Here is a 27,910-nt window from a genome sequence, read left to right as displayed (position 1 = left end):
TCTATGTAAGCAGCAACACTTGTGTTTAAACACACATTAAATATCTATGTAAGCACCAACACTTGTGTTTAAACACACAAACATTTATTGACATGTTTATAGAAACATTATTGTAACATTTATTGACGTGTTTATAGAAACATTATTGTAACATTTATTGACATGTTTATAGAAACATTATTATAACATTTATTGACATGTTTATAGAAACATTATTGTAACATTTATTGACATGTTTATAGAAACATTATTGTAACATTTATTGACATGTTTATAGAAACATTATTATAACATTTATTGACATGTTTATAGAAACATTATTGTAACATTTATTGACATGTTTATAGAAACATTATTGTAACATTTATTGACATGTTTATAGAAACATTATTGTAACATTTATTGACATGTTTATAGAAACATTATTGTAACATTTATTGACATGTTTATAGAAACATTATTGTAACATTTATTGACATGTTTATAGAAACATTATTATAACATTTATTGACGTGTTTATAGAAACATTATTGTAACATTTATTGACATGTTTATAGAAACATTATTGTAACATTTATTGACATGTTTATAGAAACATTATTGTAACATTTATTGACATGTTTATAGAAACATTATTGTAACATTTATTGACATGTTTATAGAAACATTATTGTAACATTTATTGACATGTCGAGACAAACACAGTAAAACATTCAAACGTTGTTCTTAAGAGTCGTTTCTTTCATATGGAATCGTCGCGGCCTCTGGAGGGAGATTGTCGTGAGTGACCTTCATGACCTCTGACCTCGTGATGAAACTCACCGCTGTAGTCTTCAGGGGTCACGGGCGTCGCCATCACTTGTCTCAGGGCGTCCAGCCACTCCATCTGCTCTCGGTCTCGCTCGCACATGAACACGAAGCTCCGGGTCGGGGTCTCCAGGGTGAGGCCGCACTTCCACTTGTTACCTCTAGGGTGTCGAGGAACACAGTGTCGGGCGGAGTAACCTCTGAACTCCAGGCCGATGGACACGACCCCTGACTGGTGCGCGTCCTGTCGAGCAGACGGTTATGGTTCGAGCGTCACACGATGGATCGCTTCTCACCAGAGGGTCCTTGAAGTAGAGCAGCTCCCTGGACTCTGCATCCAGAACAAACCACCTCCGTCTGAAAAGCTCTCGTCTCTGAGGAGACACCAGTGAGTGGACATCTCACGTCACATGACTCCGTCACTCACCGATGGACCTGTCTTCTCCATGAAGCCTTGCTTCAGGAAGTTCCTCGTGAGTCTTGGTAGGAGCTGTGATGAAGCGAGTGAGTGAAGCTGAATCAACGCTGGAGAGAAACTCACTTGAGCGTCGCTGTCTGTCGGGTGAAGATCCCTGAGGTACGAGTAACGAGCCGCTCGGATGGCGTTGAACCAAACTACCATCTCCTGGAAGTTGAAATAATCATGTTGTGTGATAACTAACTAGTTATGATGTCGTTATAACTAACTAGTTATGTTGTCGTTATAACTAACTAGTTATGTTGTCGTTATAACTAACTAGTTATGTTGTCGTTATAACTAACAAGTTATGTTGTTCTTATAACTAACTTGTTATGTTGTTGTTAAAACTAACTTGTTATGTTGTTGTTAAAACTAACTTGTTATGATAACTAACTAGTTATGATGTTGTTATAACTAACTTGTTATGATGTTGTTATAACTGACTTGTTATGTTGTTGTCATAACTAACTTGTTATGATAACTGACTTGTTATGTTGTTGTCATAACTAACTTGTTATGATAACTAACTAGTTATGATGTTGTTATAACTAACTAGTTATGATGTTGTCATAACTAACTTGTTATGATGTTGTCATAACTAACTTGTTATGTTGTCATAAACTAGTTATGTTGTTGTCATAACTAACTAGTTATGATGTTGTTATAACTAACTAGTTATGATGTTGTTATAACTAACTAGTTATGATGTTGTTATAACTAACTTGTTATGATGTTGTCATAACTAACTAGTTATGATGTTGTTATAACTAACTTGTTATGATGTTGTCATAACTAACTTGTTATGATGTTGTTATAACTAACTTGTTATGATGTTGTCATAAACTAGTTATGTTGTTGTCATAACTAACTAGTTATGATGTTGTTATAACTAACTAGTTATGATGTTGTTATAACTAACTAGTTGTGATGTTGTTATAACTAACTTGTCATGATGTTGTCATAACTAACTAGTTATGATGTTGTCATAACTAACTTGTTATGATGTTGTTATAACTAACTTGTCATGATGTTGTTATAACTAACTTGTTATGATGTTGTTATAACTAACTTGTTATGATGTTGTCATAAACTAGTTATGTTGTTGTCATAACTAACTAGTTATGATGTTGTTATAACTAACTAGTTATGATGTTGTTATAACTAACTAGTTATGATGTTGTTATAACTAACTAGTTATGATGTTGTCATAACTAACTTGTTATGATGTTGTTATAACTAACTTGTCATGATGTTGTTATAACTAACTTGTCATGATGTTGTTATAACTAACTTGTTATGATGTTGTTATAACTAACTTGTCATGATGTTGTTATAACTAACTTGTCATGATGTTGTTATAACTAACTTGTTATGATGTTGTTATAACTAACTTGTTATGATGTTGTCATAACTAACTAGTTATGATGTTGTTATAACTAACTTTTCATGATGTTGTTATAACTAACTTGTTATGATGTTGTTATAACTAACTTGTTATGATGTTGTTATAACTAACTAGTTATGATGTTGTTATAATTAACTTGTTATGATGTTGTTATAACTAACTTGTTATGATGTTGTTATAACTAACTTGTCATGATGTTGTTATAACTAACTTGTTATGATGTTGTTATAACTAACTTGTTATGATGCTGTTATAACTAACTAGTTATGATGTTGTTATAACTAACTAGTTATGATGTTGTTATCACTAACTAGTTATGATGTTGTTATAACTAACTTGTTATGATGTTGTTATAACTAACTTGTTATGATGTTGTTATAACTAACTTGTTATGATGTTGTTATAATTAACTTATGATGTTGTTATAACTAACTTGTTATGATGTTGTTATAATTAACTTGTTATGATGTTGTTATAACTAACTTGTTATGATGTTGTTATAACTAACTAGTTATGATGTTGTTATAATTAACTAGTTATGATGTTGTTATAACTAACTTGTAATGATGTTGTTATAACTAACTAGTTATGATGTTGTTATAACTAACTTGTTATGATGTTGTCATAACTAACTTGTTATGATGTTGTCATAACTAACTAGTTATGATGTTGTTATAACTAACTAGTTATGATGTTGTTATAACTAACTAGTTATGATGTTGTCATAACTAACTTGTTATGATGTTGTTATAACTAACTAGTTATGATGTTGTTATAACTAACTAGTTATGATGTTGTTATAACTAACTAGTTATGATGTTGTTATAATTAACTAGTTATGATGTTGTTATAACTAACTTGTTATGATGTTGTTATAACTAACTAGTTATGATGTTGTTATAACTAACTAGTTATGATGTTATAACTAACTTGTTATGATGTTGTTATAACTAACTAGTTATGATGTTGTTATAACTAACTTGTTATGATGTTGTTATAACTAACTAGTTATGATGTTGTTATAACTAACTTGTTATGATGTTGTTATAACTAACTAGCTATGATGTTGTCATAACCGAGTTAGCGCGATGGTAACTAGTGATTATGGGATGTTCACCTCAGCACTCTCGTGGTAGACGTAGATGTTCCTGGTGCGACCTTGACTCTGGAAGCTGAGCTGCAGACCGTTAGGATGTCCGATCTTCTCGGGCTGGAAGCAGGCGTTCAGGTCTCTGACGGCGATGACGGCTTTAGGGTCTTTACACTTCAACACAACTTTATTAGTATCCGCCTGGTGGACGGTGACAGCAGGGTCTCACGTTGGTGAAGTAGGTGAGAACGTTCTCTCTCTGCGACAGAACGAACGTCCTCTTCAAGAAGCTCTTCTTGTCTTTGCCTTTCTTGAACAACGTTCCTTCATGGAAGCCTTGAAGGTCACCAGAGGTCACCAGAGGTCACGAGAGGTCACGAGAGGTCAACATAACCACGGCTCGTCCTGGTCTCACCTGTGCTGTACGAGGGAGGACGAGATCCTCTCTCTCCGCTGAATTCTTTCCTCTCGTACTTGGCCCGGATCCACTGCTCACGTAGAACACTGAGGGTCAGAACATCGACACTGAGGGTCAGAACATCGACACTGAGGGTCAGAACATCGACACTGAGGGTCAGAACATCGACACTGAGGGTCAGAACATCGACACTGAGGGTCAGAACATCGACACTGAGGACCAGAACATCGACACTGAGGGTCAGAACATCGACACTGAGGGTCAGAACATCGACACCGAGGGTCAGAACATCGACACTGAGGGTCAGAACATCGACACTGAGGGTCAGAACATCGACACTGAGGGTCAGAACATCGACACTGAGGGTCAGAACATCGACACTGAGGGTCAGAACATCGACACTGAGGACCAGAACATCGACACTGAGGGTCAGAACATCGACACTGAGGGTCAGAACATCGACACTGAGGGTCAGAACATCGACACTGAGGGTCAGAACATCGACACTGAGGGTCAGAACATCGACACTGAGGGTCAGAACATCGACACTGAGGGTCAGAACATCGACACTGAGGGTCAGAACATCGACACTGAGGGTCAGAACATCGACACCGAGGGTCAGAACATCGACACCGAGGGTCAGAACATCGACACCGAGGGTCAGAACATCGACACCGAGGGTCAGAACATCGACACCGAGGGTCAGAACATCGACACCGAGGGTCAGAACATCGACACTGAGGGTCAGAACATCGACACTGAGGGTCAGAACATCGACACTGAGGGTCAGAACATCGACACTGAGGGTCAGAACATCGACACCGAGGGTCAGAACATCGACACTGAGGGTCAGAACATCGACACCGAGGGTCAGAACATCGACACCGAGGGTCAGAACATCGACACCGAGGGTCAGAACATCGACACCGAGGGTCAGAACATCGACACCGAGGGTCAGAACATCGACACCGAGGGTCAGAACATCGACACCGAGGGTCAGAACATCGACACCGAGGGTCAGAACATCGACACTGAGGGTCAGAACATCGACACTGAGGGTCAGAACATCGACACTGAGGGTCAGAACATCGACACTGAGGACCAGAACATCGACACTGAGGGTCAGAACATCGACACCGAGGGTCAGAACATCGACACCGAGGGTCAGAACATCGACACTGAGGGTCAGAACATCGACACTGAGGGTCAGAACATCGACACTGAGGGTCAGAACATCGACACTGAGGGTCAGAACATCGACACTGAGGGTCAGAACATCGACACTGAGGGTCAGAACATCGACACTGAGGGTCAGAACATCGACACTGAGGGTCAGAACATCGACACCGAGGGTCAGAACATCGACACCGAGGGTCAGAACATCGACACCGAGGGTCAGAACATCGACACCGAGGGTCAGAACATCGACACCGAGGGTCAGAACATCGACACCGAGGGTCAGAACATCGACACCGAGGGTCAGAACATCGACACCGAGGGTCAGAACATCGACACCGAGGGTCAGAACATCGACACCGAGGGTCAGAACATCGACACCGAGGGTCAGAACATCGACACCGAGGGTCAGAACATCGACACTGAGGGTCAGAACATCGACACTGAGGACCAGAACATCGACACTGAGGGTCAGAACATCGACACCGAGGGTCAGAACATCGACACCGAGGGTCAGAACATCGACACCGAGGGTCAGAACATCGACACCGAGGGTCAGAACATCGACACCGAGGGTCAGAACATCGACACTGAGGGTCAGAACATCGACACTGAGGGTCAGAACATCGACACTGAGGGTCAGAACATCGACACTGAGGGTCAGAACATCGACACTGAGGGTCAGAACATCGACACTGAGGGTCAGAACATCGACACCGAGGGTCAGAACATCGACACCGAGGGTCAGAACATCGACACCGAGGGTCAGAACATCGACACCGAGGGTCAGAACATCGACACCGAGGGTCAGAACATCGACACCGAGGGTCAGAACATCGACACCGAGGGTCAGAACATCGACACCGAGGGTCAGAACATCGACACTGAGGGTCAGAACATCGACACTGAGGGTCAGAACATCGACACTGAGGACCAGAACATCGACACTGAGGGTCAGAACATCGACACTGAGGGTCAGAACATCGACACTGAGGGCCAGAACATCGACACTGAGGGTCAGAACATCGACACTGAGGGTCAGAACATCGACACTGAGGGTCAGAACATCGACACTGAGGGTCAGAACATCGACACTGAGGACCAGAACATCGACACTGAGGGCCAGAACATCGACACTGAGGGCCAGAACATCGACACTGAGGGTCAGAACATCGACACTGAGGGTCAGAACATCGACACTGAGGGTCAGAACATCGACACTGAGGGTCAGAACATCGACACTGAGGGCCAGAACATCGACACTGAGGGTCAGAACATCGACACTGAGGGTCAGAACATCGACACTGAGGGTCAGAACATCGACACTGAGGACCAGAACATCGACACTGAGGACCAGAACATCGACACTGAGGACCAGAACATCGAGAGCAAGAACAGCTTCATGTGGACCAGAGATCCCTCAATAAGTTGTGGATCCAGATGGTGATCAGAACGAACATTAACAACAATAGAGAAACAAGATGTTGGACCTGCAGTCGTGGGCTCGTGGGCGGTAATAATACGCAGGAACATGCTTCTCGAACACGGCTCGAGCGCTGGCGTTCCCCGAGGACGTCATCGCCTGAAGGTCACACGTCAGTCGTCCAACCACGAACCACCGGATCGATCGTACCTGGACCTGATGATCGTCCCAGAAGTCCAGGCTCAGCGACTTGACCTGGTCCGAGAAGGTCCGATGGACTCCGGAGCAGTCGAGACACAGGAACACACCCAGCGTGCAGGAGGCCCATCCTGGATCTGACAGGACAGCAGTCTGAGGACACCCTGGAAAGGAAGCTGGTCCATCAGATCTCACCTGCAGCTCCACAGTCGGCACATGTGCTGTTGTCCTTCTGCTGCACCAACTCCTGCAGGACCTGCTGAGTCTTCTCCTGGCTGCTCATGACCCTGAACTCAGTGATGACCCTGATCCTGACCCCGAACTCTGATGACCCTGGAGCTGACCCTGATCCTGACCCCGGTGCTGATCCTGATCCCGAACTCAGTGATGACCCTGAAGCGTCCTAGAACCCGAGTCGTGGCACAGAAGGAGGCGTCGACAAAAACACGTAGAACCAGAAAATCCACTTGAAAGTATTCGAGGAGTGAACTCTGGTGAAGGTGTGAACTTTGAGTGACAGTTGAAGGAGTGAACTTTGAGTGACAGATGACGGAGTGAACTTTGAGTGACAGATGACGGAGTGAACTTTGAGTGACAGATGACGGAGTGAACTTTGAGTGACAGATGACGGAGTGAACTTTGAGTGACAGATGACGGAGTGAACTTTGAGTGACAGATGACGGAGTGAACTTTGAGTGACAGATGACGGAGTGAACTTTGAGTGACAGATGACGGAGTGAGCTTTGAGTGACAGATGACGGAGTGAATTTTGAGTGACAGATGACGGAGTGAACTTTGAGTGACAGATGACGGAGTGAACTTTGAGTGACAGATGACGGAGTGAGCTTTGAGTGACAGATGACGGAGTGAACTTTGAGTGACAGATGACGGAGTGAACTTTGAGTGACAGATGACGGAGTGAGCTTTGAGTGACAGATGACGGAGTGAACTTTGAGTGACAGATGACGGAGTGAACTTTGAGTGACAGATGACGGAGTGAACTTTGAGTGACAGACTTTATTAGGTCAGAAGAGAAAAGTAAACCATGATTCGAGACCTACTTTCACACAAACTTTACAATAAAACAATAAAAGAATTAAAATTATATTAAACATATGTGACATCACTGCAGCTCAGGTCTGTAGCCAGTGATGCATCATGGGAAGTCTTGTGCCAGGTGTTGAAGTGTTTCTCTGTCGAGTCCCAGGTGGATGGAGTCCAGGTAGTGCAGGAACCTGGCGCAGGAACATCACGTCAATCCTCACAACGGTCGAATAACGACAAACGTTTCTTAAAGTCAACACTTTTTTAACTTTTTTTTTTTTTTTAAACTTTTATTACTTTATCATGTTGCTCTGAAATCTGGGCGAACAAGTAGTTATGTTGTGGTTCTGGTCAACAAGATTTCATCTACAGAAAAACGTGTTTTCAGGGGGCGGAGCTTAAGATCATTTTCTAATGTCAATATTTAAATGAAAATAGTTTTTTTTACAAACTCACACTGATGATACAATAGAGTCACACATCACAACAACACACACACTGATGATACAATAGAGTCACACATCACAACAACACACACACTGATGATACAATAGAGTCACACATCACAACATCACACACACTGATGATACAATAGAGTCACACATCACAACAACACACACATTGATGATACAATAGAGTCACACATCACAACAATACACACACTGATGATACAATAGAGTCACACATCACAACAACACACACACTGATGATACAATAGAGTCACACATCACAACAACACACACACACTGATGATACAATAGAGTCACACATCACAACAACACACACACTGATTATACAATAGAGTCACACATCACAACAACACACACTGATGATACAATAGAGTCACACATCACAACAACACACACACTGATGATACAATAGAGTCACACATCACAACAACACACACACTGATGATACAATAGAGTCACACATCACAACAACACACACACTGATGATACAATAGAGTCACACATCACAACAACACACACACTGATGATACAATAGAGTCACACATCACAACAACACACACACACTGATAATACAATAGAGTCACACATCACAACAACACACACACACTGATAATACAATAGAGTCACACATCACAACAACACACACACTGATGATACAATAGAGTCACACATCACAACAACACACACACACTGATGATACAATAGAGTCACACATCACAACACCCACACCCACAGATGATACAATAGAGTCACACATCACAACAACACACCCACAGATGATACAATAGAGTCACACATCACAACAACACACACACTGATGATACAATAGAGTCACACATCACAACACACACACCCACAGATGATACAATAGAGTCACACATCACAACAACACACCCACAGATGATACAATAGAGTCACACATCACAACAACACACACACACTGATGATACAATAGAGTCACACACACACACACACACACACTGATGATACAATAGAGTCACACACACACACACACTGATGATACAATAGAGTCACACATCACAACAACACACACACTGATGATACAATAGAGTCACACATCACAACAACACACACACTGATGATACAATAGAGTCACACATCACAACAACACACCCACAGATGATACAATAGAGTCACACACACACACACACACACACACACACACACACACACACACACACACACACACACACACACACACACACACACACACACACACACACACACACACACACACACACACACACACACACACACACACACACACACACACAGGGACTCACCTTCGTTTGACCTTCCCTCTCTCCTTGAGCTGCTCGGCGCGACAGATGGTACGAAGTGAGGGCAGCAGGTCTGCAGCGACGCAGGGACCTCCCACAGACACGCCTGCACACGTCTTCACCACGAGTCTCCTCTGAGCCTCCAGGCTGAAACACAAGAGCAGGTTCAGAAGGAGAAGCTGCAGGATCTCCAGGACTCACCGTGCAGGACACACGTGGTCTCCAGCGAAGCTCAGGCCTCCACGATGAGACGCCAGCGGGAGAGAGAACTCCCTTCGTGCTCGCGGCTCGTCCAGCGCCTGAGCTTCTGTCCAGGCGTCCATCAGCGACGTCCTGCACCTGCTGAAGCTCAGGGCCTCCAGGCCCGCCTGAGCCTCCAGCAGCATCTCCTGCTCCTCACCGCTCAGACGCTCACTCGTCCTCGGCTCGTCCGTCATCCCGTCCTTCAGCAGCGCACACGGAGGAGGGTCTCTGAAGGTCAGAGGGTCTCTGGAGGTCAGAGGGTCTCTGGAGGTCAAAGGGTCCGTGAAGGTCAGAGTGTCCGTAAAGGACATGTTGTCCAGGAAGTCCGCCATGGACCGAAGCCCCCGCGAGACGGCGAGACTCATGCGGCGCTCCTCTGGAGTCACTGCTCTTCTCCTGACGCTCTCCTCCTTCACTCGCTCGCAGACTTCTTCTGACGCAGGTCTACGGAGGGACAGGAACTCGTCCTCAGAGTCCGAGTCCAGCGCTCGTCGGTCACAGCGGGTCCTCTTTGTCCTGTGAGACGCTTTGACGGGACAGTCTGCAGAGACACTGGAGATCTTCCTGGGGGACATGTCCGTCTGAGGAACAGGCAGGAGCATCTCCATGTTGGAGTAGGTGATGCTGTAACCATGACGACGGGCCTCCTTCAGCACAGACCAGCAGGCGGAGACTGGAGTCTGAAGACGCAGAAGACGAGGTTGAAGGCGACACGAGAGAATAGAAAACAAGGAATACATAAATGCAGCTGCTCTGGTCACGTGACAACGTTCCTCACCTTGAGAAGGTCCCAGATGTTCTTCTCCGGCTCGATGTTGACGAGACCCAGAGAACTCTCGGTGCAGGAGTGACGGGGAGGCTCGGCCGCCTCAGGATGGCGCCCCCCTGAGCTGCAGGCCCAGAACTGCAGCTGCAGTAGAGTTCTTCTAATGTCCCCGTGGTTGAGCGCGAGAAGATCTCGGACGTCTGCCGGGTCGGTCCTCAAGTTCTCCGTGAGGCACAGGAGACGCAGGAAGCTGCACACGTTCACCTGCAGAACAACGTTCAGAACAGATGCTTCTACAGCAGTTCTCCGTCACTCACCGGTGAGGGGGTTCTGAAGAGGACCTCCTCAAAGTCTCCGTCAAACATGGCGCTGAAGGTAGGATCTGGAAGACGGCACAGGTCCTGAACCTCTGAGAAAGACTGGACTGAGCCTGAGACGAAGAACTCACCGCTGGTCGTCAGGATGACGGGGCGCTTGGTCGTGGCCATGAAGGTCTTGATGGCCGCCAAGAACCCACAATCCTCCTCAAAGATCACGTCCACCTCCTCGAACAGGATGAGAGACGTAGCCGTCTTCTTCTGCTCCTCGCCGCCATCCTGAGACCCTCCCGGTGACCTCACCGTGACCCCCGACCTCAGAGGAACCTCCGCTGTCTTGGCAGCTGCAATAGAAAATAGAGAAGGTGGGATTAGAACAGAGTTGAAGATCAACCAGAGAGAAGGTAGGATTAGAACAGAGTTGAAGATCAACCAGAGAGAAGGTGGGATTAGAACAGAGTTGAAGATCAACCAGAGAGAAGGTGGGATTAGAACAGAGTTGAAGATCAACCAGAGAGAAGGTGGGATTAGAACAGAGTTGAAGATCAACCAGAGAGAAGGTGGGATTAGAACAGAGTTGAAGATCAACCAGAGAGAAGGTGGGATTAGAACAGAGTTGAAGATCAACCAGAGAGAAGGTGGGATTAGAACAGAGTTGAAGATCAACCAGAGAGAAGGTGGGATTAGAACAGAGTTGAAGATCAACCAGAGAGAAGGTGGGATTAGAACAGAGTTGAAGATCAACCAGAGAGAAGGTGGGATTAGAACAGAGTTGAAGATCAACCAGAGAGAAGGTAGGATTAGAACAGAGTTGAAGATCAACCAGAGAGAAGGTGGGATTAGAACAGAGTTGAAGATCAACCAGAGAGAAGGTGGGATTAGAACAGAGTTGAAGATCAACCAGAGAGAAGGTGGGATTAGAACAGAGTTGAAGATCAACCAGAGAGAAGGTGGGATTAGAACAGAGTTGAAGATCAACCAGAGAGAAGGTGGGATTAGAACAGAGTTGAAGATCAACCAGAGAGAAGGTGGGATTAGAACAGAGTTGAAGATCAACCAGAGAGAAGGTAGGATTAGAACAGAGTTGAAGATCAACCAGAGAGAAGGTGGGATTAGAACAGAGTTGAAGATCAACCAGAGAGAAGGTGGGATTAGAACAGAGTTGAAGATCAACCAGAGAGAAGGTGGGATTAGAACAGAGTTGAAGATCAACCAGAGAGAAGGTGGGATTAGAACAGAGTTGAAGATCAACCAGAGAGAAGGTGGGATTAGAACAGAGTTGAAGATCAACCAGAGAGAAGGTGGGATTAGAACAGAGTTGAAGATCAACCAGAGAGAAGGTGGGATTAGAACAGAGTTGAAGATCAACCAGAGAGAAGGTGGGATTAGAACAGAGTTGAAGATCAACCAGAGAGAAGGTGGGATTAGAACAGAGTTGAAGATCAACCAGAGAGAAGGTAGGATTAGAACAGAGTTGAAGATCAACCAGAGAGAAGGTGGGATTAGAACAGAGTTGAAGATCAACCAGAGAGAAGGTGGGATTAGAACAGAGTTGAAGATCAACCAGAGAGAAGGTGGGATTAGAACAGAGTTGAAGATCAACCAGAGAGAAGGTGGGATTAGAACAGAGTTGAAGATCAACCAGAGAGAAGGTGGGATTAGAACAGAGTTGAAGATCAACCAGAGAGAAGGTAGGATTAGAACAGAGTTGAAGATCAACCAGAGAGAAGGTGGGATTAGAACAGAGTTGAAGATCAACCAGAGAGAAGGTGGGATTAGAACAGAGTTGAAGATCAACCAGAGAGAAGGTGGGATTAGAACAGAGTTGAAGATCAACCAGAGAGAAGGTGGGATTAGAACAGAGTTGAAGATCAACCAGAGAGAAGGTGGGATTAGAACAGAGTTGAAGATCAACCAGAGAGAAGGTGGGATTAGAACAGAGTTGAAGATCAACCAGAGAGAAGGTAGGATTAGAACAGAGTTGAAGATCAACCAGAGAGAAGGTGGGATTAGAACAGAGTTGAAGATCAACCAGAGAGAAGGTGGGATTAGAACAGAGTTGAAGATCAACCAGAGAGAAGGTGGGATTAGAACAGAGTTGAAGATCAACCAGAGAGAAGGTGGGATTAGAACAGAGTTGAAGATCAACCAGAGAGAAGGTGGGATTAGAACAGAGTTGAAGATCAACCAGAGAGAAGGTGGGATTAGAACAGAGTTGAAGATCAACCAGAGAGAAGGTGGGATTAGAACAGAGTTGAAGATCAACCAGAGAACAGTTGAACTCTCGGGTTCGTCGGATATTTACGCTTCTGTTCTTCAGTTCCGGGTTTAAAGAATTTGGCCAGAGAAGTGGGAGCTAATCCTCTCTTGGATCCTCGTGGAGACTGAGGTCTCCTCGGAGACGACACGACCCTGTGAGGCGAGTGGATCTTCCCTGGAGGAGCAAACAGTGAGTATCTGAGGAGCCCGACATGAAGGTCCAGAACATACGGGGGGAGATGCCGGGCTTGACGCAGCTGTAGCTGTTGAAGTAGGAGGGCTTGTTGAGCCCCTGACTGTCCACCTGGTGGGACTGCGTGGCCTCTCTGAGCTGGGACAGGATCAGATGACCACTGCGTCGAGAGGAGGCGTTCACCTCGAACACCTTCAGGGACCATAAGAACGTGAGGCGGTCAGGAGACCCGCAGGAGAGACTACCTTGAAGACCTGCAGGAGAGACTACCTTGAAGCCCAGCTCCTGCGCGCAGGCGTAGACCGCCGCCGTCTTGCCGACGCCCGTGGGTCCAGAGACCAGCAGCGTGTTGAGCATGTGGTCCGCGGCGTCAGAGTCTGAGACACAACCAGGTCAGAGAGGGTTGAGAAGGTCAAGGTGGACTCACCACACCTTCGTCCTTCCTGGAGTCTCTGTGTTTCTCCTCTCTGTCGGCGCGAAGCTTCCACTCCTTCATCCAGCTGAACGTTCACGTCACAGGCGTCACATGTAGGATTGAAACAGCGTTTGACTTTAAAAACATTCTAATTACAATACTTTACAATTAAATGTTTATTCTTTGACTTCAACATGAAAAGAGTTACTTGAAGGTCATGTGACTCAAGCGACTCGCGCTCGATTGGAGGAATCTGTTGATGACCTTTCAATAGTTGAACTTTGAATTTAATAAAACAATCTTATAATGAAGAAATGATTCAATGAAATCAGATGAAGATGTTTTATGATGAAGATGATGATGTTTTATGATGAAGAAGATGATGTTTTATGATGAAGAAGATGATGTTTTATGATGAAGAAGATGATGTTTTATGATGAAGATGATGATGTTTTATGATGAAGAAGATGATGTTTTATGATGAAGAAGATGATGTTTTATGATGAAGATGATGATGTTTTATGATGAAGAAGATGATGATGTTTTATGATGAAGAAGATGATGTTTTATGATGAAGAAGATGATGTTTTATGATGAAGAAGATGATGCTTTATGATGAAGAAGATGATGATGTTTTATGATGAAGAAGATGATGTTTTATGATGAAGAAGATGATGTTTTATGATGAAGAAGATGATGTTTTATGATGAAGAAGATGATGTTTTATGATGAAGATGATGATGTTTTATGATGAAGAAGATGATGATGTTTTATGATGAAGAAGATGATGTTTTATGATGAAGAAGATGATGTTTTATGATGAAGAAGATGATGTTTTATGATGAAGATGATGATGTTTTATGATGAAGAAGATGATGTTTTATGATGAAGAAGATGATGATGTTTTATGATGATGAAGATGATGTTTTATGATGAAGAAGATGATGATGTTTTATGATGAAGAAGATGATGTTTTATGATGAAGAAGATGATGTTTTATGATGAAGATGATGATGTTTTATGATGAAGAAGATGATGCTTTATGATGAAGAAGATGATGTTTTATGATGAAGAAGATGATGATGTTTTATGATGAAGAAGATGATGATGTTTTATGATGATGATGATGTTTTATGATGAAGATGATGATGATGTTTTATGATGATGAAGAAGATGATGTTTTATGATGAAGAAGATGATGATGTTTTATGATGAAGAAGATGATGATGTTTTATGATGATGATGATGTTTTATGATGAAGAAGATGATGTTTTATGATGATGATGTTTTATGATGAAGATGATGATGTTTTATGATGAAGAAGATGATGTTTTATGATGAAGAAGATGATGTTTTATGATGAAGATGATGATGTTTTATGATGAAGATGATGATGTTTTATGATGAAGATGATGATGTTTTATGATGATGATGATGTTTTATGATGAAGAAGATGATGTTTTATGATGATGATGTTTTATGATGAAGATGATGATGTTTTATGATGAAGATGATGATGTTTTATGATGAAGATGATGTTTTATGATGATGAAGATGATGATGTTTTATGATGATGAAGATGATGTTTTATGATGATGAAGATGATGTTTTATGATGAAGATGATGTTTTATGATGAAGATGATGTTTTATGATGAAGATGATGTTTTATGATGATGAAGATGATGTTTTATGATGAAGATGATGATGTTTTATGATGAAGAAGATGATGTTTTATGATGAAGAAGATGATGTTTTATGATGAAGATGATGATGTTTTATGATGAAGATGATGATGTTTTATGATGATGAAGATGATGATGTTTTATGATGAAGATGATGTTTTATGATGAAGATGATGATGTTTTATGATGATGATGATGATGTTTTATGATGATGATGATGTTTTATGATGATGATGATGTTTTATGATGAAGATGATGTTTTATGATGATGAAGATGATGATGTTTTATGATGAAGATGATGTTTTATGATGATGAAGATGATGATGTTTTATGATGAAGATGATGTTTTATGATGAAGATGATGATGTTTTATGATGAAGATGATGATGTTTTATGATGAAGATGATGATGTTTTATGATGATGAAGATGATGATGTTTTATGATGAAGATGATGATGTTTTATGATGAAGATGATGTTTTATGATGATGAAGATGATGATGTTTTATGATGAAGATGATGTTTTATGATGATGAAGATGATGATGTTTTATGATGATGAAGATGATGTTTTATGATGAAGATGATGTTTTATGATGAAGATGATGTTTTATGATGATGAAGATGATGATGTTTTATGATGAAGAAGATGATGTTTTATGATGAAGATGATGATGTTTTATGATGAAGATGATGATGTTTTATGATGAAGATGATGTTTTATGATGAAGAAGATGATGTTTTATGATGAAGAAGATGATGTTTTATGATGAAGAAGATGATGTTGATGATGTTTTATGATGAAGAAGATGATGTTGATGATGTTTTATGATGAAGATGATGATGTTTTATGATGAAGAAGATGATGTTTTATGATGAAGATGATGTTTTATGATGAAGAAGATGATGTTTTATGATGAAGATGATGATGTTTTATGATGAAGATGATGATGTTTTATGATGAAGATGATGATGTTTTATGATGAAGATGATGATGTTTTATGATGATGATGTTTTATGATGATGATGATGATGATGTTTTATGATGAAGATGATGATGTTTTATGATGATGAAGATGATGATGTTTTATGATGAAGATGATGTTTTATGATGAAGATGATGATGTTTTATGATGATGATGATGATGTTTTATGATGATGATGATGTTTTATGATGATGATGATGTTTTATGATGAAGATGATGTTTTATGATGATGAAGATGATGATGTTTTATGATGAAGATGATGTTTTATGATGATGAAGATGATGATGTTTTATGATGAAGATGATGTTTTATGATGAAGATGATGATGTTTTATGATGAAGATGATGATGTTTTATGATGAAGATGATGATGTTTTATGATGATGAAGATGATGATGTTTTATGATGAAGATGATGTTTTATGATGATGAAGATGATGATGTTTTATGATGAAGATGATGTTTTATGATGATGAAGATGATGATGTTTTATGATGATGAAGATGATGTTTTATGATGAAGATGATGATGTTTTATGATGAAGATGATGTTTTATGATGATGAAGATGTTTTATGATGAAGAAGATGATGTTTTATGATGAAGATGATGATGTTTTATGATGAAGATGATGTTTTATGATGAAGAAGATGATGTTTTATGATGAAGAAGATGATGTTTTATGATGAAGAAGATGATGTTGATGATGTTTTATGATGAAGAAGATGATGTTGATGATGTTTTATGATGAAGATGATGATGTTTTATGATGAAGAAGATGATGTTTTATGATGAAGATGATGTTTTATGATGAAGAAGATGATGTTTTATGATGAAGATGATGATGTTTTATGATGAAGATGATGATGTTTTATGATGAAGATGATGATGTTTTATGATGAAGATGATGATGTTTTATGATGAAGATGATGTTTTATGATGAAGAAGATGATGTTTTATGATGAAGAAGATGATGATGTTTTATGATGAAGAAGATGATGATGTTTTATGATGAAGATGATGATGTTTTATGATGAAGATGATGATGTTTTATGATGAAGATGATGTTTTATGATGAAGAAGATGATGTTTTATGATGATGAAGATGATGATGTTTTATGATGAAGAAGATGATGATGTTTTATGATGAAGAAGATGATGATGTTTTATGATGAAGAAGATGATGATGTTTTATGATGAAGATGATGATGTTTTATGATGATGAAGATGTTTTATGATGAAGAAGATGATGTTTTATGATGAAGAAGATGATGATGTTTTATGATGAAGATGATGATGTTTTATGATGAAGAAGATGATGTTTTATGATGATGAAGATGATGATGTTTTATGATGAAGAAGATGATGATGTTTTATGATGAAGAAGATGATGATGTTTTATGATGAAGATGATGATGTTTTATGATGAAGAAGATGATGATTTTTTATGATGATGAAGATGATGATGTTTTATGATGAAGAAGATGATGATTTTTTATGATGATGAAGATGATGATGTTTTATGATGAAGAAGATGATGATGTTTTATGATGAAGATGATGATGTTTTATGATGAAGATGATGATGTTTTATGATGAAGATGATGATGTTTTATGATGAAGAAGATGATGATGTTTTATGATGAAGAAGATGATGATGTTTTATGATGATGAAGATGATGATGTTTTATGATGAAGAAGATGATGTTTTATGATGAAGAAGATGATGATGTTTTATGATGAAGAAGATGATGATGTTTTATGATGAAGATGATGTTTTATGATGATGAAGATGATGTTTTATGATGATGAAGATGATGATGTTTTATGATGATGAAGATGATGATGTTTTATGATGAAGAAGATGATGTTTTATGATGAAGAAGATGATGTTTTATGATGAAGAAGATGATGTTTTATGATGATGAAGATGATGTTTTATGATGAAGAAGATGATGTTTTATGATGAAGATGAAGATGTTTTATGATGAAGAAGATGATGATGTTTTATGATGATGAAGATGATGATGTTTTATGATGATGAAGATGATGATGTTTTATGATGAAGAAGATGATGATGTTTTATGATGATGAAGATGATGATGTTTTATGATGATGAAGATGATGATGTTTTATGATGATGAAGATGATGATGTTTTATGATGAAGAAGATGATGATTTTTTATGATGATGAAGATGATGATGTTTTATGATGAAGAAGATGATGATGTTTTATGATGAAGAAGATGATGATGTTTTATGATGAAGATGATGATGTTTTATGATGAAGATGATGATGTTTTATGATGAAGATGATGATGTTTTATGATGATGAAGATGATGATGTTTTATGATGAAGAAGATGATGTTTTATGATGAAGAAGATGATGATGTTTTATGATGAAGAAGATGATGATGTTTTATGATGAAGATGATGTTTTATGATGATGAAGATGATGTTTTATGATGATGAAGATGATGATGTTTTATGATGATGAAGATGATGATGTTTTATGATGATGAAGATGATGATGTTTTATGATGAAGAAGATGATGTTTTATGATGAAGAAGATGATGTTTTATGATGATGAAGATGATGTTTTATGATGAAGAAGATGATGTTTTATGATGAAGATGAAGATGTTTTATGATGAAGAAGATGATGATGTTTTATGATGATGAAGATGATGATGTTTTATGATGATGAAGATGATGATGTTTTATGATGAAGAAGATGATGATGTTTTATGATGATGAAGATGATGATGTTTTATGATGATGAAGATGATGATGTTTTATGATGATGAAGATGATGATGTTTTATGATGATGAAGATGATGATGATAATAATAATAATAATCTCTATTTATATAGCACCTTTCTAGACCAGGGTCATGATGAAGCTCTACTCAGGCGTGATGAAGATGTTTTATGAGATGAAGATGATGAAGATGATGAAGCTCTACTCAGGCGTGATGAAGATGTTTTATGAGATGAAGATGATGAAGATGATGAAGCTCTACTCAGGCGTGATGAAGATGTTTTATGAGATGATGAAGATGATGAAGCTCTACTCAGGCGTGATGAAGATGTTTTATGAGATGATGAAGATGATGAAGCTCTACTCAGGCGTGATGAAGATGTTTTATGAGATGATGAAGATGATGAAGCTCTACTCAGGCGTGATGAAGATGTTTTATGAGATGATGAAGATGATGAAGCTCTACTCAGGCGTGATGAAGATGTTTTATGAGATGATGAAGATGATGAAGCTCTACTCAGGCGTGATGAAGATGTTTTATGAGATGATGAAGATGATGAAGCTCTACTCAGGCGTGATGAAGATGTTTTATGAGATGATGAAGATGATGAAGCTCTACTCAGGCGTGATGAAGATGTTTTATGAGATGAAGATGATGAAGCTCTACTCAGGCGTGATGAAGATGTTTTATGAGATGATGAAGATGATGAAGCTCTACTCAGGCGTGATGAAGATGTTTTATGAGATGATGAAGATGATGAAGCTCTACTCAGGCGTGATGAAGATGTTTTATGAGATGATGAAGATGATGAAGCTCTACTCAGGCGTGATGAAGATGTTTTATGAGATGATGAAGATGATGAAGCTCTACTCAGGCGTGATGAAGATCTTCACCTGTGTAGTCTCCTCACTGACGCCGTGTTCCCCACGATGTCGCTGGAGTTCTGCGGCTGATACTTGTCGGTCCACAGAACGTCTTCCTTCACATCTGAGGACGAGATCATCCAGTCATGTTGACGTTGAGCTGGAGATCATGTGACCTCCTACCTTCTACTTCCTGTCTCGGCGGCGAGTCGTCGACCAGGACGATGCACTCCTTCTTCTTCTCCTCCGTCGGTGCTCTTCTTAAACGTCTCCCTCGCTCGTCCTTCAGTGGACCTCGCTGCTTCTTCGCCTCCTTCACACCTTCGTCGTCCGATCGCTTCCTCTTCCCCTTCACGCCCACTTGACCTTTGACCCCTGCTGCAGCTGCAGAGTTGAAAACATTGAAGACCCTTTTAAAGTCAACATTAGAGTCAAAGCACTAAACTGGTGTGATGTTGGAATATACTGCCACCTAGTGTTCAGTCAGTGTTTCAACTTTGAATCAAAGAAGCCTGTTGAGGGTCAAACTCAAGATGGACTCTGGTGTCATGAAGGTCAAGATTCAGGAAGTCCCTCATCAAGACCACGTTGAAGGATCTGCAGGAACTGACCTGAGCTGCACTGATGGTACTCCGAGAACTTGGTCTTCAGGCGAGTCAGGACCAGCTGCACAGGGAAGGAGGGGTTGCAGACGCGGACCTCCTCCACCAGGAGCTGCTCCGCCTCTGCAGGGATGTCCTTGAAGCCTGAACTCTGAGAGACGAGTGTGAGAAGATCACTCCTGACTCCACAGTTGAAGGACTCACTCTTCCACGAGACGCTTTACGAGACGCTTCCGTCTTCCACCCGAGAGGTCCCGAGCAGGAGAGCGAGGAGCTGCTGGTGCTGCTCCAGTGGTCCCTCAGGTGGGACAGCAGAGGAGACTCGGGCCAGGGTAGAGTCCAGAGAAGATCTGAGCACGAGAGGAGACGTGAGACGTTAGAACAAGAGCTCGGAGGAGAGAACGAGGGACGGACCTGCTGGAGGTTGCGAGACGTGCAGGACGGGCTGGAAGGACGAGCAGTGAGACAGGTAGGCGTCTCTGCTGGCGGCAGCTTTGACCATCTGCCTCCTGAAGGTGTCGGGTAGACCACTCTTCAAGAAGTCCCGACGGGCCCTGAACTGCTCGTCATCCTGAGAGTTCTCAGAACCTTCACGGCTGCTCTCGTCAGAAACCTTCCGTGAAGTCTTGTCTGGACCTGAACCCAGTCTGGATCCTGAGACAATGGAAGTCATGACGTGAAGAACCTTCAGGACTGAGAGACTCGAAGAGACGTCTCACCTTTTCCAGCAGAAGCTGCTTTACCTAGAACTTCATTGAGGCTCCGAAGAGACTTTCTCTCCTTCTGCACTTCGTCCTCGTCTTCCTCCAGACAGATGATAGAATCCTGGGACACGAGAGTGAGACACATCAGAGACACGAGAGTGAGACACAGAGACACGAATGTGAGACACATCAGAGACACAAGAGTGAGACACATCAGAGACACGAGAGTGAGACAGAGACACGAATGTGAGACACATCAGAGACACGAGAGTGAGACACATCAGAGACACGAGAGTGAGACACATCAGAGACACGAGAGTGAGACACATCAGACACACGAGAGTGAGACACATCAGAGACACAAGAGTAAGACACATCAGAGACACGAGAGTGAGACACATCAGAGACACGAGAGTGAGACACATCAGAGACACGAGAGTAAGACACATCAGAGACAGGAGAGTGAGACACATCAGAGACACGAGAGTGAGACACATCAGAGACACGAGAGTGAGACACATCAGAGACACAAGAGTGAGACACATCAGAGACACAAGAGTGAGACACAAGAGTGAGACACATCAGAGACAGGAGAGTGAGACACATCAGAGACAGGAGAGTGAGACACATCAGAGACAGGAGAGTGAGACACAACAGAGACACGAGAGTGAGACACATCAGAGACACAAGAGTGAGACACATCAGAGACACAAGAGTGAGACACATCAGAGACACAAGAGTGAGACACAGACACACGAGAGTGAGACACATCAGAGACACAAGAGTAAGACACATCAGAGACACGAGAGTGAGACACATCAGAGACACGAGAGTGAGACACATCAGACACACGAGAGTGAGACACATCAGAGACACAAGAGTAAGACACATCAGAGACACGAGAGTGAGACACATCAGAGACACGAGAGTGAGACACATCAGAGACACGAGAGTAAGACACATCAGAGACAGGAGAGTGAGACACATCAGAGACACGAGAGTGAGACACATCAGAGACACAAGAGTGAGACACATCAGAGACACAAGAGTGAGACACAAGAGTGAGACACATCAGAGACAGGAGAGTGAGACACATCAGAGACAGGAGAGTGAGACACATCAGAGACAGGAGAGTGAGACACATCAGAGACACGAGAGTGAGACACATCAGAGACACAAGAGTGAGACACATCAGAGACACAAGAGTGAGACACATCAGAGACACAAGAGTGAGACACAGACACACGAGAGTGAGACACATCAGAGACACGAAAGTGAGACACAGACACACGAGAGTGAGACATCAGAGACACATCAGAGACACGAGAGTGAGACACATCAGAGACACAAGAGTGAGACACAGACACACGAGAGTGAGACACATCAGAGACACGAGAGTGAGACACATCAGAGACACAAGAGTGAGACACATCAGAGACACAAGAGTGAGACAAATCAGAGACACAAGAGTGAGACACAGACACACGAGAGTGAGACACATCAGAGACACGAAAGTGAGACACAGACACACGAGAGTGAGACACATCAGAGACACGAGAGTGAGACACATCAGAGACACGAGAGTGAGACACATCAGAGACACGAGAGTGAGACACAGACACACGAGAGTGAGACACATCAGAGACACGAGAGTGAGACACATCAGAGACACGAGAGTGAGACACATCAGAGACACGAGAGTGAGACACATCAGAGACACGAGAGTGAGACACATCAGAGACACGAGAGTGAGACACATCAGAGACACATCAGAGACACAAGAGTGAGACACATCAGAGACACGAGAGTGAGACACATCAGAGACACGAGAGTGAGACACATCAGAGACACGAGAGTGAGACACATCAGAGACACGAGAGTGAGACACATCAGAGACACGAGAGTGAGACACATCAGAGACACAAGAGTGATACACATCAGAGACACGAGAGTGAGACACATCAGAGACACAAGAGTGAGACACATCAGAGACACAAGAGTGAGACACAGAGACACAAGAGTGAGACACAGAGACACAAGAGTGAGACACATCAGAGACACAAGAGTGAGACACAGAGACACAAGAGTGAGACACAGACACACAAGAGTGAGACACAGACACACAAGAGTGAGAAATAAGTGATCATACCTCGTCCTCACAGTAGCTCTTGGTTAGAACAGTCTCAGAGCGTGAGGAGCGCCTCAAGTTGTTCTTCATGCTCTTGTTGTTCTTCATGCTCTTGTTGTTCTTCATGCTCTTGTCGTTCTTCATGCTCTTGTTGTTCTTCATGCTCTTGTTGTTCTTCATGCTCTTGGCCTTCTCCACCAACTTCTTGGCCTGTTTCTGTTTCTTTGACTCGTTCTGTGAGACATGACAGTTCAGGCGTCAATCAAGCTGCAGTCAGTTGGACGTTCAAACTCACTTTAGCAGCTGAAGAAAGACTTTCTCCTGCGTGGTCTCGCTGAACTCTGGTCAGACGTAACCTGGTTTGAGAAGATCATCTCAAGAATCACACACAAGATCATCCTACACAAGATTAATTCTCTAAATGTGACTTTTTTCATCTCATCATCATGATCTCCATCATCTTCATCATCACTTTAGCATCATCATCATCATCATCTTCTTCTTCATCACCATAACTTCATCATCATCTTCATCTTCTCCTTCATCACCATAACTTCATCATCTTCATCATCATTATCACCATAACTTCATCATCTCCATCATCATCTTCACCATCACTTTAGCATCATTATCATCATCATCATCTTCTTAATCACCATAACTTCATCATCATCTTCTTCTTCATCACCATAACTTCATCATCACCATAACTTCATCATCTTCTTCATCACCACCATAACTTCATCATCATCACCATCATCTTCATCATCATCATCTTCACCATCATCATCACCACCATAACTTCATCATCTTCATCATCACTTTAGCATCATCATCATCATCATCTTCTTCTTCTTAATCACCATAACTTTATAATCTTCTTCTTCTTCATAATCACCATAACTTCATCATCATCATCACCATCATCTTCACCATCACTTTAGCATCATCATCATCTTCTTCTTAATCACCATAACTTCATCATCATCTTCATCATCTTCTTCATCTTCTTCTTCATCACAGTAACTTCATTATCTTCTTCATCATCACCATAACTTCATCATCTTCTTCATCACCACCATAACTTCATCATCATCACCATCATCTTCATCATCATCATCATCTTCACCATCATCATCACCACCATAACTTCATCATCTTCATCATCACTTTAGCATCATCATCATCATCTTCTTCTTCTTAATCACCATAACTTTATAATCTTCTTCTTCTTCTTCATAATCACCATAACTTCATCATCATCATCATCATCATCATCATCATCATCATCACCATCATCTTCACCATCACTTTAGCATCATCATCATCATCATCTTCTTCTTAATCACCATAACTTCATCATCTTCTTCTTCTTCTTCTTAATCACCATAACTTCATCATCATCATCACCATCATCATCATCTTCACCATCACTTTAGCATCATCATCTTCTTCTTAATCACCATAACTTCATAATCTTCTTCTTCATAATCACCATAACTTCATCATCACCTTCACCATCACTTTAGCATCATCATCATCATCATCTTCTGCTTAATCACCATAACTTCATCATCTTCTTCTTCTTCTTCATCATCACCATAACTTCATCATCATCATCATCATCATCATCACCACCATAACTTCATCATCTTCATCATCATCATCATCAGATCAGAAAAAAACCTGATCTGGTCCAGGCAGGTGTTCCTTAACCAGATGGTACAAGACAAAGCTTCTTACAGGAACGTGAGATGGTGTCATGGATCCAACAACATCTCACAGCAGACTTGAGATTATAAATGATCATCATCTATCATGAGATTATTATCTTGAACAGGTTGATGTGTTTCATACACGAGAAGATTCAACTGTTGTTTCTCCACATATGCAGCAAGTGTTGCATCATAGCAAACATTTGGTACCTGATCGGGCCGGTCCTGATGTCATCTGGACCCACCAGCTCCGAGACAAACACGCTGCGTCTGGATCTCCGCGTCTGTAGTGTGGAAGCAAGTCTGGGTGACTCGTCCTTCTCGGTCGGAGGAGCTGCTCTTCTGGACCTCCTCCCTGCTGGGCCGGACTCATGTGGACCCGGAGGTGCAGCTCTGATCTCCTCTGTGATGTCATCAGCTGGAGGGTTCTCACCCTTCTTTTTCACTCTTCTCACCGGCTTTCTCTTCACCTGCTGGACCTCCTGGACCTCCTGGACCTCCTGGACCTCCTGGACCTCCTGCTGGTCCACAGGTGCGCCCTCCTCTGCAGGTTTCTTCTGCCTCTCCTTGGATGTCTTGCCAGCTTGCTTGAAGGCCGCCATGAACTGCTTCCTCTCCGACAGGCTGCACTTTGACGTGGACTCACTCTCCAGCACCAGCAGCTCCAGGTCCTCCTCCGGCAGGACCACGTTGGACCTGCGCCTGGCGGTGGCCGAGGGAGACGGAGGTTTGTCTTCTGCAGGACCGTCTGGCTTCTTGTTGAAGATGGAGGCCATCCTTCCTGCAGCCTCTCTGGGTCGATGCACCACGGCCTGGACCGTAAGAGTTTGACGCCGCGGAGCGACTTCTCCGGGTACTCCACAAGACTTCTCCACCTCACCCTCGCACCGCACGTCGTCGTCTTGACTTTGACTGCGAACAAAGTCCTCGAAGGAGATCTTGACGGAGCTGCGGTTCAGCTCAGAGTCCTGGTCCAGGTTCACCTCCGAGAGAAGCCCAGCCGCGTCCGATCCTCTCGACTCTTCATCTCCTGCTTCTTCCAGACCCTCGTCCGTTGAAGACCTCAGAAGCTCAGGTGGATCCTCCTCTCTCGCTTCTTCCTGCACCGACTTCTCCGAGACTCTCTGACTGGACTTCTGAGAGGTCTTCTTGCGTTGAGGACGACAGACGTTCCACTGTGGAGGCTCCTGGATGATCAGAGAACATTCCTCCTGGACTGGTTCGTCCTCCTTCATGTTGGTTCTTCTCCGGCGTCTCTGAGACGGTGGTTTCGACTCAGACTGGTCTTTCTTCTTCGGGCTGGATCCGGACTCTGGTGGACTCTTGTCCTTGGACACTAGGTTCGATCTTCTGCTGAAGTAGTCCTTGATGTTGTTGGAGCGCGGAGGAGAGAAGGGTCGGTCTTCAGGCTTGTCTTCAGGCTTGGGCAGCGGAGAGAAGTAGTTTGTGATGGTTTTAGCAACAGGACTGACGCCGTCTTTACGAGGCTTCTTGCACGGCTGCAGAAGAGAAGACGGTTGATCTAGATCTTAGTGATCTTCACTCTAATTAAAGTTATCTTCACTTTAATAATGTTCACAACAAACCTGAGGGTCAAAGTCTTCAAGGACTGAAGCCAGAGCCACGAGTCCTGCCATAGTCCACGATCCTGGAGACAAGAAGGTTCACCAGCTGAGCTTTTTAGTGTCGACATGTAACAGTAACATATATATACATATATATAGATATATATCTATATATATGGAGGAAGAAGATGTACATTTATATACATTTACATATATATCTATATATCTATATAGATACAGATATATATATATATCTCTATATATATAGATATATATATAGAGATATATATATCTCTATATATCTATATATATCTATATAGAGATATATATACACGTCATTTGATCAACATCCTTTAACTCTTTGCAAAACTGTTTAAATTAAAGCAAAGCGAAGAAAACACAGAGAAATGTTTGACATCAATGACATAAAACTATCGTCAGAACATCGAGTAATAAACAAACCAGGTCGAGAATAATAACAAGTTTACTCACCGAGGAAACACTGGTGTACCCGGAGAAGATTCGAGTTGTTCACGGAGCTAAGTTAGTTGGTTAGTGAGCTGGTTAGTGAGCTAGTTAGTGAGCTAACACTCTCTCTCCATGTCGTCCATGATTCTCCTGAACTAAGTCCACATGTCGCTCGCATGTCTGAGGCTAAAAGCTCGAAGAAAACGTTTAAAAACGTATAAAACTCGATAAAAACTCTTGACGACTTCCAGCTTCTCTTTCAAAAGCGCGCCAGAGCAGACTGGAGCCAAGAGCGCCAAACACACGTCACCGGGCTCGTGACCGATCCCGACCAATCAGAACACGCCTCACAGTTTGACGTTTCTGCCCTCAACAAAGATGGCGGCGAGCGTCTGCTTTCCCTTACAATGATAGTTTCTACATTATTCAAATAAATACGTATTTAATATTTAT

At 42.0% G+C, this 27,910-nt stretch overlaps 2 protein-coding genes across 5 annotated transcripts; both read right to left on the bottom strand.

Annotated features, from left to right (window-relative positions):
• Positions 1–517: 517 nt before the first annotated feature.
• On the bottom strand, positions 518–7,386 carry adap2 (ArfGAP with dual PH domains 2). 4 transcript variants are annotated; one of them, XM_087808924.1, is made up of 11 exons: positions 7,173–7,386; positions 6,990–7,114; positions 6,847–6,938; positions 4,178–4,266; positions 3,992–4,098; positions 3,790–3,936; positions 1,349–1,432; positions 1,235–1,297; positions 1,104–1,181; positions 823–1,051; positions 518–764 (listed from the first exon to the last, which is right to left on the bottom strand). In XM_087808924.1, the coding sequence occupies exons 1-11, from the start codon at positions 7,258–7,260 to the stop codon at positions 727–729; spliced, it is 1,140 nt and encodes a 379-aa protein (XP_087665050.1). In that variant the 5' UTR covers positions 7,261–7,386; the 3' UTR covers positions 518–726. The 4 variants fall into 4 exon arrangements, with proteins under 4 accessions (XP_087665050.1, XP_087665047.1, XP_087665048.1 ...); XM_087808921.1 differs by having other exon boundaries at positions 6,847–7,114; XM_087808922.1 differs by having other exon boundaries at positions 1,235–1,432.
• Positions 7,387–8,016: 630 nt separating this feature from the next.
• On the bottom strand, positions 8,017–27,719 carry atad5a (ATPase family AAA domain containing 5a). Its single transcript, XM_087808918.1, has 21 exons — positions 27,482–27,719; positions 27,011–27,072; positions 25,635–26,923; positions 24,005–24,065; positions 23,731–23,943; positions 21,597–21,702; positions 21,292–21,531; positions 21,082–21,227; positions 20,887–21,028; positions 20,459–20,659; positions 20,306–20,399; positions 14,003–14,070; positions 13,841–13,947; positions 13,609–13,762; positions 13,424–13,552; positions 11,250–11,462; positions 11,119–11,183; positions 10,814–11,065; positions 9,994–10,715; positions 9,796–9,939; positions 8,017–8,212 (listed from the first exon to the last, which is right to left on the bottom strand). Exons 2-21 carry the CDS (start codon positions 27,059–27,061, stop codon positions 8,134–8,136), a joined length of 4,476 nt encoding a protein of 1,491 aa, XP_087665044.1. The 5' UTR covers positions 27,062–27,072; positions 27,482–27,719; the 3' UTR covers positions 8,017–8,133.
• Positions 27,720–27,910: the final 191 nt, after the last annotated feature.

This window comes from Callionymus lyra, chromosome 15 (assembly GCF_982586985.1).
Source record: "Callionymus lyra chromosome 15, fCalLyr1.hap1.1, whole genome shotgun sequence".
In the NCBI taxonomy this organism is placed as follows: Eukaryota; Metazoa; Chordata; class Actinopteri; order Syngnathiformes; family Callionymidae; genus Callionymus; species Callionymus lyra.
This window is presented reverse-complemented; position numbering and strand designations above follow the sequence as displayed.